Raw genomic sequence first — 12,162 nt, 5'->3', positions numbered from 1 at the left:
AAGTACAATGTCACTTTATTTCCGTGTTATCATATTTTACTGTTATTACCATCCAATAGTTTTTGTTTTTATTTTAGGTCGTTTATTGCTAGTTCATGGAAGACGTTCTTATAAAAGGTCAGCAGCACTTTCTCAATTTGTTATACACAGAGGATTAATCATATCCACCATGCAGGCCATCTTTTCAGCCATTTTTTACTTTGCTTCAATTGCACTTTATCAAGGATTTCTCATGGTCGGGTAAGTTTCTTATGTCTTATTTATGAAGCCATCTGCCAAGAAGATTATCCCATCGAAGCCATCATTCAGTGAAGGTTCAGTAGATGTATAAATCTAGTATTTTGGACTGGTAAAAGGCTGTTGGTGTGCCTCGCGGTGTGAAATATAATGTTATGAGAAGAAATCAAGCATTTGATTTTAATTGAAATACTCTTGTCTGAAAATGAATCGTATTTGAAGAGCATAAATCGTGTTTTCAAAGTACCCTACTCCAATACAGGTAAGGATTTTCTCCCCTATTCTTGGCAGGGTGAGCCAGTGGCGCAGTCAAAGTTGTTTATCTGGAATATTTTCTGAGATACAGCATTGTGTTTACAAGCTAAAAAAGGTGGTAAGTAAAAGGTATGAATTTATCGGTTCTCCTACTCTAAAGACTTGAGTTCAGTTTTCGCCACAAGGTATGAACAAAGGAATTTTACCTTCTTTAAACATTACTGTTAAAGACCGCTTATTAATAGTCTGAAAGTCACGCAGATGAAGTTGCTTCAAACCGGAAATAAACCGGTTAAATAAAAATAGGGAAATTGTAGGAAATATATGGAAAACTGTGGAGTAAAATTTCGAGTTTCAGTGCTCTAAAGAAAGGGAGGGGGGAGTAACTGTCTTCTGTCAAACCTAATATCTGCACAAAGATTTCACCTTTAAGTAATGATAAATCCTCTCTAATCTTGACATAGCGAGCCAGTGGCGCAGTCGTTATTTTCTATCTGGAATATTTTCTGTGATACGACCTTTAATGTTCAAATTAAATCAGTTTTCAGTATTATCAGTTTTCTACAGACAAAATCTAGTACAAAGACACTAGAACTATATAACCGAACTTCCACATCCAGCATAGTTGAGTGGTAGAGATGGGAAGAAAATGGGCTTTGAATAAAAATTATTGAAACATTGTCTTTACCTTCATCTATTTCTCCCGTTTCAAAAACAAAACAATATTTCACGATTATCTCGATAAAAGAAAAAAATGGAGTTAGTAGATTTTGGTAGAGGAGAGCCTAGAGGCCCTGCTGCGTATTTGCTTAAGGGTCGTGTGGCATTAGTGTTATTCCATGAGCAGCTACACGCTTAGGTTAACAAAGCCGAAGCCTTATTGATTGTTTCTGAATTTTAACCACCCCTCTCTCGTTCTCCGCCTCTAATTTAAAAATGTACAGAAACACAGTCTTTTTGGCTACATAATGGCTAAAAGTCATTTTTCATAGTTGATAATATTTGAAAATTTCACAGTACTAGGGATTATGATTCTGGTTTTACAATATACTTTGTAGCTTAATAAGGGAAATTATGGCTCTAAACAATGGTGGTACTTGGTGGAATTCATTATTAGACCTTTTATTGTTTAACCCCCCTCCTCCTGCATTAGCAAAAAAATTAATAAATCATCCCAATAGTTCCCGTCGCTCTTGTAATTTATCTCCTCATTGTGTTTTTGTCTATCGATTTAATTCGTTTGTAAATTTTATAATTTTTAATGAATATTTAATTTTTAAATTTAATGTTTATAATAATCTAATTGTTTTTAATTTTTTTGAAATGTTGGCTTCTTTGTCGATCTTTCTTCTTTTTACAAAAGTTAAATATTTTGTAATAGAGTATAGTATGCATTGATTAAATGTTCAGAAAATCGATATGTCGCTGTTGTCACACGTACACTTGTCTTGGATGATGGTGATGAAATTCGGCTAGGTGAAGCTAAACGGAATTTGTTTGGTTTCATCAAATACTAAAGAAAATATCTCCGTTGTCTTGTTGGAAAAGATCCCGCCAAAGATGTAATTGTATTTTGTTTCGTTTGTTGGTAAGCCTGAGAAATATTTATGCTTTTTATCCCGAATTTAAATCAAATTGTGTGCTTCTTAATTTTAGCATCTTAATTTGGTAGATGTTTTGAGATATCCTGGGTTGCATCTGGTAATATAAGTAACATCTTGTTATTACACTGATAATATAAGATTATATTTTATACATTTAGGATTCACAGAAAAAACGCTTAATTTTCTTTTTTTTTTATAAATGAGGTCGATATGAAATTTTGGCAAGTTTAGATTTTGAATTAATTTTGTTTGTTTGAATAATTTTTTTTGGAATGTTTCCTACTTTCCCCGCAACACGCTGGTATTGACTGTTTAAATTGTGTTTCTATTGTTGTAGGATGAGGAATAGAGTCGGGGACCCTCCAAATGAGTTTATTTTCCCCCTCTTTTTAGGTTTAGTACAGTTTACACGATGTTGCCAGTATTTTCGCTAGTTCTTGACAGAGATGTTACTTCGTCAGTGGCAATGACTTATCCAGAAATTTACCGAGACTTGTCAAAAGGAAGGTCTTTGAGCTTTAAAACCTTCTTTATTTGGGTTCTTATATCAATATATCAAGGTATGACTTCTTTTGTTTTGGTGTCTTCATTGCAAAGCCTTTTTTTTGTCTGATTAATGCTGGCGACTACTGTGGGCAAACATTTCTTGCTTCTTTTTTGTTACTCCCTGAAAAATACTTTGATCTAAGGGAATAAAGTATAAGTTACATAATTTGATAATAATTGACCTTACCTTAGTTCCTCCGGAACCATCGTCGGTGCATAGGGCATTGACAGAGCCTCTACACTCGTCCCGAAATCGTGGCGCAACGATGACGTCTTCCTACTTAGGTACTAGTGAGGTTCAGCCGTCCTTAGATCTTGATCAAAAGTTGGCTGCAAAGTGCTGTTTGGACGACTTCGTCTTTTTCTTCAGTATATACTTAATAGCTTTTCAATAATTATTTGAGGACAATTGATTATAGTTGAATAATTGAATTATTTTAGATAGTAAAATAATATTAATGAGAAAGGTGTAGGAGTTAGCGGTTTTACTTCCTACTCGTTTCCTCCCAACTTCAAAACTTCTTGTTGTTCTGTTCTTCCCATTAGTTAATGTTTTATCGGGGTTTCCTTTCAATCCTTCGTAACTTTTTAGTTTTTATATCCTTTTACACTATTATAGATAATAATAAAATGATAAGTAACCTGTTATGTCTATAGTTATTAACGACAATGAGCAATAGAATATTAAAACAATATTAACAATTATAACGAAATGAAAACATAGAAAAACGGCTATAACATCCGAATAAGACAGTGAAAATATATGAAAAAAACCTTTCTTGATTAATAATAATAAAATTCGACCTCAGATCAGGAAGCCTTTTTTAAAGGAGAGAAAAAAGGAGAAAAAAAAAAATCAAATTAAACAATACATATAAAGAAAAGGGGAAAAGAAACAAAATAAAAACGATGAAAAACTCACATCTTAATAACGCCAAATATGATGATTATCACCATGCAATAAGGGAAAAACGACAAAGTAAGATAGATTATGTTGTTTGTCTAACTAGTGGATTATCTTCAACTTGATGATGCAACATGATGCAACAAGGCCAAGAAACAATAAAACAGGCGAGAGTTGGTTGCTTGACTGATAAAAATGTTGCAAAATGAAAGTCTATTTATTTTGAAAAATGACTGTGTTGCGTTTGATAGATGGTAGGTAGTTTTCCTTTGCCGACCTACCAGTTAAATAACCAACTGTGGTTGATTTCGTTGTTTTGTTGCATCGCTATATGCAACCTAATTTATCCTGCTTTGTCGTTTTGTTGCCTTATTGCATGGTGATAATTATTATGATGGAAGTTAATAAGATGTTAGGTTGCATGCATGCATGGTTACCGCTAGGGCAACAGTCTAACCGTTGACAGTTTTAGGTATCCGTGAATAAGTTCTAAGGCGAGAGTGGAAGTGAGGACAATTTTTGGATGTGCCCACCTCGCCTGCTCAGAGTCTCAGGCAAGTGACCCTAAACTTGAAAAAGGTGAAATAAGCTCATATTGCGAAACTGGACTGAGACAATGAATAGATACTCATGGGAAAGTGATTGGAGACGCTGGCCATCCGTGAACAAGAGCTAACTTGAGAGAGGACTTTGGGACAATATTTGGGGATGTCCACCTGCCCAGAGTCTCGGGCAAGTGACCCAAAAATTAAGAAAATTTGTGAAAAATTCAAATTTTTTTCAGAATGTGGGGCTAAGCTTAGGCAACGAATAGGTACTATTTGAAAGATAAATATGGCTTTAAACGATTGTTTGCCTGTTATTTTAAGCAAATTTATGGTCCTATGTCAATTTTAAATTCTTGGTCAACCTTCTTAAGACCATAGGTGGACGTGCCTTGTTTGTCTCTCATTAGAGGCAATCTAATCGTCGTGTGTATATTTTCTAATTATTAGTAAGCATGCCTAAGACTCTAGGCAGGTACGCCATTCCAAAGACTAACATGACCTGTCGGTGTTCAATAAGAGAGTCACGCATTCTTCTATCATTTGCCTGTGTTTAAAATCTTTAAAAATTTGCCTCTAAATTACTTGGCCTATATCTCTTGACTTTTCTCTGTCTAGAATTACCCAGCGTCTTGATGCAACCTGTGCAACCTATTGCAAAATACTTGATAACTTCAATTCAAAATCAACGGAGTCTAAAGCCAAAGACTTCAATTAATACAATTTGCCTGATTCAATTTAAAGTGTGGGTGCCCGAAGGCCCCCCACACTTTAAAAAAAAAGACCAAAATTACTGCCTGGGCTTGGAAAATACATAGACAGAGAACGGAATAGTTTTTATTCCCGTTCACTGCCCGGGTCAAGAGATTCAACGAGTCTTGACACTCTAGCCGAGTCATCCTAATTTCCGCTACCCATACAATGGGTTTAGAATGACCCCCCTTCATTTTTGAGTACTTTGTGCTCACCCTTTTTACTCTCGATATACAATTCCCTTAGGACCAACACTTGAAAATCATTTATGTGAATTTGGGGGACTTGCCCGCTGGCAAGACAAATCTCCCGGTCGTAGGCTTAGTCTCAGCAGATCGCAGTGTAAATGACTGCTCGACCGTTGACAACACCCCGTCCGGTACCCACTTCGTCTACCATTTATGTTGGCATTCGACCTTATGGAATATTTGATTTATTCTACTGTGAAGCTGCCCTGTCGCCGTCTCACGAGGGCAAGCAACCGCCGAACCTTGGCTCCGAAGCACTAGCACCCATTGCTAAAAGCTAAAGGACTAGGTTACACCGCCGAACCGTGGCTCCGAATAACGAGCACCCAGGTCTTACCGCAAAAGAACCAGGGTTAGTGGCGCATAAATTGAGTACGACCGCTCGGGACCGGGCTGAACTAAATCACATAGTCGCCAGTCAGATGAGGGCTGTTCTCCTCACAAGGATTTATACTCACCCACTTGGCCTGTCGAACACTAGCTCATCCACCTGTAAGAACCTGAAGTTCCTCTCGTGCGTTGCATGATTACTCTAGCAACGGCTTTGAACGTCTGTAGTATCAAACTACCATGTCTCACGACGGTATACCACCACCTCAGGGTCCCTGTTGGTGGGTTACAAAGCAACCACTGGGCTACTACTGCTTCGCAATTATAGGACGAGCCGACCTCTACGTATAAAAAAGCGACGTCGCTATGAACGCTTGGCCGCCACAAGCCAGTTATCCCTGTGGTGACTTTTCTGACACCTCTTGCTTAAAACTCTTAAAGCCAAAAGGATCTATAGGCCGTGCTTTCGCAGTACGCACTCGTACTGAAAGTCGGGATCAAGCCAGAATTTGCCCTTGTGCTCTAAGGGAGTTTTCTGTCCTCCCTGAGCTGGCCCTAGGACCCCTGCGTTAGCATTTGACAGGTGTACCGCCCCAGTCAAACACTCCATCTGGAACGGTCCCCCTAACGTTGATATATCTAACACTGATGTGGTAATCAATGTAAAACACCACCCCTGCAAACCCGTGCCGGTCCTGCGAGTCCCGTATTAATGGACTTGACCAGTACCGTCGTGATCGGTCCGTTCAAAAGGTCCCATCTCACTCGACGGCTCCACCTCTCATGTCACTCCACAATGCCGAACTAGAGTCAAGCTCAACAGGGTCTTCTTTCCCCGCAGACGTTACCAGGCCCGTTCCCCTGACAGTGGGTTCGCTAGACAGTAGATAGTGACAGTGGGAATCTCGTTAATCCATTCGTGCGCGTCACTAATTAGATGACGAGGCATTTGGCTATTTTTGCTTGATCATTTGTCTCCTGGCTGCAACTTTGGTCCTAGAACCTAAGACTACAACTAGGAAGAGAGAGTACCTACGCACTTATACTCAACAATACAGCTCGAAGGCTTCAATCTCTAGACTCACTCCTTCTAACTAAGGAGTGAGCTCACCCTGCGCAGGTTCTCAACTGAGCCTTATGAGGGTTAAAATGCCGGCCGGTCTGGGTTGACAACGGGATTTCACTGCCCTTTGCCAACCTAGCGGCCCCAAACGGTCCTGATCAGCCCAATTCCATAAGGGGAGTGGACTCTGACGTACTAACGTTTAAATTAGAAAAGAACAAAGATAGGAAAGGAAAATTCAAAAGTCTATTGAGAAGAAGCCTTACAAAGCCGCCGGTTAGGTGAGATGCCACTGAAGGCCTGATAAACAGACCAACCCTGGCAACTCCACTCTCTGGAAGCCCGGTTCCATCTATAACCTTCCAGCACCCGTCATCCATATACAGACCCGTCCTGGTATTGGGCTTGGCCATAGGGACCGTGCCTGTGGTCCATCTCGTCTCAGTGTCTTGGGAAGGTTTTTGTCTATTGAGGCCGAACCTACTGCCGGACTGTCCCCCACCTCTTCTAAAAGAAGGCGATCTGCCCCGACAGAGCAGTCCCACATCTGCCATAGGCACCCGTCCATGATCTCCGGAGACATCCAGCCCTACCTTTGGGCGGTCCCGTATATGGGAGTGAAGCAAACTCATAACTGGCTTGTTGGGTTTAGCGGAGCATGTCCATAGAAACAGGTCCGTCCAACGTCTAGGCATTTTCGTAAATCGAAAACACCCGACATTGCGGTTCAACCCGAGGCTCTAGCCCCCACGCGACTAGCACTTGCCGCACTTGGCATCCCTTGGTCGGTCCTCCATTACCTGCACTGCCCAGGGGCCGTAGCTGCATAGGTCATAACATCTGCGTTAACAACGCCAACACTACTGGAGCACACGTTCAATTGATTATCACATACTACTAAATTCCTACGACATAAAGCACTTCTACTGGTGAGGGTTAATGCATAGTTACCATTGCCGTTTCGTGAGCTCTGAAGGCTACTATGTAATCTCAACATGAATAAGCTCGCTTTAATTACCCGGATGATGTTAACCTTGGCGAAGCTATGTGATATACCAAGAATCTTGTTAATCTTCGAGTTGGAACTTCTCCAACCTCCCCGAGCCCCAAGTACAACAGGAACGACCTTAAGCCTGGAAATTTCGCTTAATTAAGAGTGCGTATCCTCAGGACTAAGTACGCCATACTGTCGTATCTTTTCTTCAGCTGCTCTATTGAATACCGAGGGGTGATTGTAAGCCACCGTAACATCCAGAATGTAGGCTACACCTAGCTTAACTATTACTAGATTCGGCTTGAGCCTTTTTGTGCCATGAGTCAAATATGTTTCGTGTTTATATCTTAAGTTGCTTCCTTTAACATGCTCTATCAGAGAATTGACCACGGAGTCATGCAGCTTGACTCGGCCCCCGTGGACGCACATACAGGATTGCAAGACATGTTGAATAATCTCCTGCGAAGGGCATCCGTGCCTGCACATATTCGTCAAAGGGTTGGAGTTGTACTGGGTCCTTCTGGTTGGGTATAACTGAGTCCGCAACTGAATCGCATGGTTATAGAGTCGCCCCTTGAAGAACGGGGTCTGACCTGGAAGCCAGAAGTTGGCGATTGGGTTCGCTTTGAATGAGTTCGCCCCATGACCCTGCCATGTTAGGGAAAACTCAATTTGCCAATTTCGTGCCTTAAATTTATCGCATCGGCTCTGCAATCGTTCTACCAACTGGGTTTTACTAGAGAGTCATAGTTACTCCCGCCGTTTACCCGCGCTTCGTTGAATTTCTTCACTTTGACATTCAGAGCACTGGGTAAAAATCAAATTGCGTCAACACGCGATGGCACCTTCGTAATGCTTGGTTTTAATGCGCCAGTCGGAGTCAACTGGATCGTGCCAGGTCTGAGTTGGTCGTTCATAGGGCGCCGAGGCTCCGCACTAAACCGAAGCAAGGCACTAAACGCACTGCTAAGGCCGTCCTAGCACAGCTGGAGACGTAATCGAGCACCCTTGCGAGCACCCAAGCCTAACTCGGTAGCCAGTCGCATCTTTCTCCAAGCCCGACACCCTCAACCTTCAGAGCCAATCCGTATGCCGACGTTCAGGATCCAATTTGCCGATTTCTCTTACCTACATTCATCTGTCGCCTAGAGGCTGATCATCATGGGGAACTGATGCGGTTATCTGTACAGTCTGGTGGAAAGAGTAGACCTGGCCCTCACCATGGTTTTCAAGGGCCGACAAGAATCCACGGACGTCGCTCAAGTGCAACGCTCTTCGGAAGATTAACCCTATCTCTCCGCGGAGGAAGTCCCGGGTGTATCCCGCAATGAACACGACACGAACACTCGTACAGGCAATTAAGCCACCGTCCCCGTGAAACGTATCGGTGACGATTATTAGAATATTATCAGCACTGGACCCCACCCAGGGTAACAACTCACCAAGGGCGAAACTTAAGAAAGTTACACTATACTAAAGAGGTTCGATATAAAATTATTTTCAAGTGCTGTCTCCAATCTTACGTTGATACCCGATCAGATTGGGCTAAGGACCGACCCATGTCCAACCACTGCTCACATGGAACCCTTCCCCACGTCAGGCCTCAAGGATCTCTCTCGAGTATTTGCTACTACCAAGATCGGCGCCACTGGCCGCTCCAGGCAGGCTCACGCCCAAACCCTTCAACGCAACCAGTGCGACCTCCCTACTCACCGGCGCGTCAGCGACGATCACCAAGGATCGACGAGCTCTGCGACCGGCGGTCCGGTATCAGCACAATGCTAAAGTGCCTCCCATTTTAAGGGTTAGTTGCTTCGGCAGGTGAGTTGTTACACACTCCTAAGCGGTTTCCGACCACCATGGCGACCGTCCTGCTGTCTGGAGCAACCAACTCCTTTCCGTGGGATCGGGAATATGCATTGGTTTGGGCGCTTTAACCGGACATTTGGTTCATCCCACAGCGCCAGTTCTGCTTACCAAAAGTGGCCCACTGGGCACTCGGATCCGAAATCCTTGCCGCCAACAACACCACGGTCGGCAAGGCATCTCACCCATTGAAAGTTTGAGCAGAGGTTGAGGTCATTACGGCCCCACGGCCTCTAATCAGTCGCTTTACCGTCTGAGACTCCCGTCTCCTGTGCTTGAGAGCCAGATAACCTGAGGGACTCTTCTGGAGGACCCAGCTCCTCGATTGTGCGAGTAGTCTGTCGCCCCTAGACCAAGCTCCGACTATCAATGTGCACGTCCGAATCACTTCGGTTCCCCCTCAGGGTTTCCCCTGACGTCGACCTGGCCAGGCATAGGTCACCATCTTTCGGGTCCCATCATGTGTGCTCTAGGTGCGTCGCATCCGCAACGGGATAACGACGCCGCTGGGATGCGCCCCCATTCCAGAGGAGAAGGATCTCCCATCAGCATCGCAAGCAACGCCTTAACTTTCATTCCGCCATCGGTCTTCTCATCGACCTACGACTCGCACACAAGTTAGACTCCTTGGTCCGTGTTTTAAGACGGGTCGGAAGGAACTCGCCTACTCTTTGCTCACCCAGAAGACCCACAAAGAGGCTCCCAGCAACAGAAGCCGGGCCGAATCGTTGCCGGGAATCCAGCGTCTTGAAGCCGAAGCAACAAAAGCACTGGGTCGGAAGGAACTCGCCTACTCTCCGCTCACCCAGAAGACCCACAAAGAGGCTCCCAGCAACAGAAGCCGGGCCGAATCGTTGCCGGGAATCCAACGTCTTGAAGCCGAAACAACAAAAGCACTGGGTCCTTTGACACCGTTCCAGCCGCGAGCGGATTACGAATCCACCCGGGAATACACGCCGTGAGCAACGTAGATGACCAACATGACCAGAGAACAGCTGAGGCTGCCCTCAACGATCACATCAGCACTCGCTACCCGCAACGATGATCCCGAAGATGCCTCGAACTTCGAAAGTCATTCTGTTTTAAACCCCTGGAGGATTTCACGCAATGTTTAACTCTCTGTTCATTGTTATTTTAAAGTTTCCCTAGGGGTACTTTTCTTATTTTGGTATAAATTTCTTTTTTTGCATTTGTTTTTGTTTACCACCTTATTAGCGGTGAATTATCAAGAAACACGACTCTAGAGAGACATATTAATGCCGAGATTTCATTCGACTTTCGGGCCGGACACACTCTCGGGGAAACAGGGCAACAGGACTGAGTAATATAGACTGTACAAACGACGGTCTTACGAGGCTCACAAACACTGCATCGGTCGAAATTGCCTCCCGAAGGATTCAATTGACCCGGAGTGCTGGGCTTATCCCTCTTCGCTCGCCTCTACTAGGGGAATCCTTGTTAGTTTCTTTTACTCTGCTGACTAATATGCTTAAGTCAAGCGGGTCGTCTCGCCTGAGCTGAGGCCGGGGGGGTTATAAATGACCCTGCCAAGTGACAGGGTCATTTGTTTTTCAAACAAATCATCCAAAGTCACCTGGTCACCACTAACCCCTGTAGTGCCAGCATGCCCCTTGGATTCAACAGTTCAACATCAAATAAACCAATTTCCCACTACCAAAGTCATAGTAGTCCATTCCTGTGCCGAAGGCTGTCAGTCAAAGTGTTTTAGTTGAAAAGAATTTGGATTCATCCTCATTGTGGCTTCTACTGTGCACAACCCATAATGACAAAACTCCTCTCCTTCCGCCAAAAAGGAGCTCAGTTACCATTACCCAGGTGGGTTACAAGTAATATTGTGATACACAAGAGGCAGAAACCTCTGAGATGTCGAAGTGAATATTGATCGTTATATATTTGTACAAGGGGGTAAAGACAAAAAATAAAAAAGAGGCAATATTGTAACGAATAAAGAGAAATATAAATAAAACACCCAAAAAACACCCTACACATATGTCCCAAACATAGTATTTCGATAGTCAATTATCGATCTTTAGTCCAAAACACAACTTCTTCGAACGGAGCCTCGCAGTGATGGTAAACAATACCGTATAAAATCAACATCCGTCTCTCAGCCAGAAGTAGTACAAGATCAACTGCTTGACATTAATTTTTATGTATTTAGAGCGACGTTCCAAGTGTAATGAATGTCGCATGTTATCACGATTATATACTAGTTATTAGAATCAAGGCGATAAACTATATAAATCATACATTCTCATTCTAATTACATAGTATATGAAATACACAAAACCGGAAAATGAACGTGAACCCGTGCAACCCACACTCAAATCGAGAGGTTGGCAATATCAAAGGACATACCTGGATTATAAATGTATGGTAGAACTGTTCCTTTTCGAAGTTCTACAAATTCTAAAAAACATTACTAATTTTAAATCCGCATAAACCATGATACAATCACCCACGCTTGTTATCTAGCCGGTTTGATTCTTGCTTGAAATTACGATGATAAATTATTGCAATCGTAGAGCAAGACTTTTGCTCACCTGAGGACTCACGCGCCTCTCTTTTGATCAAGCCAATCCCTTCCTCTTGCACCACTTGGGCCCCCCGGAAGGTAAAGAGTGCCTCCCGGGCTCCACCAAAATGTTGCTGGGGCAGCAACTACCAAACTGTTAGTAATCTGATGCCCACTATTTCAGATGGCATGAATTTGGCTCACACACAATTTAAGATTCATCACAAGCTTTGCATGCTCATTTCGTCAGAGAGCCCCCACTATAGAGCAGGATACAATTT

At 43.0% G+C, this 12,162-nt stretch overlaps 1 protein-coding gene and 1 pseudogene across 2 annotated transcripts in view; one reads left to right on the top strand and one right to left on the bottom strand.

Annotated features, from left to right (window-relative positions):
* LOC148945897 (putative phospholipid-transporting ATPase IIB) overlaps nt 1-12,162 on the top strand; it is a 158,167-nt gene that overhangs the window by 133,625 nt on the left and 12,380 nt on the right. For both annotated transcript variants that reach the window (XM_089097744.1, XM_089097745.1), the window contains exons 17-18: nt 78-240; nt 2,490-2,656. In XM_089097744.1, the coding sequence (XP_088953870.1) occupies nt 78-240; nt 2,490-2,656 (330 nt within the window). The remainder of the gene's footprint in view (nt 1-77; nt 241-2,489; nt 2,657-12,162) is intronic.
* On the bottom strand, nt 5,145-10,871 carry LOC148945899 (large subunit ribosomal RNA; annotated as a pseudogene).

The sequence above is a fragment of the Artemia sp. Qi Xiang Cuo genome, chromosome 12 (genome assembly GCF_049724085.1).
Source record: "Artemia sp. Qi Xiang Cuo chromosome 12, ASM4972408v1, whole genome shotgun sequence".
Classification (NCBI taxonomy): domain Eukaryota; kingdom Metazoa; phylum Arthropoda; class Branchiopoda; order Anostraca; family Artemiidae; genus Artemia; species Artemia sp. Qi Xiang Cuo.
This window is presented reverse-complemented; position numbering and strand designations above follow the sequence as displayed.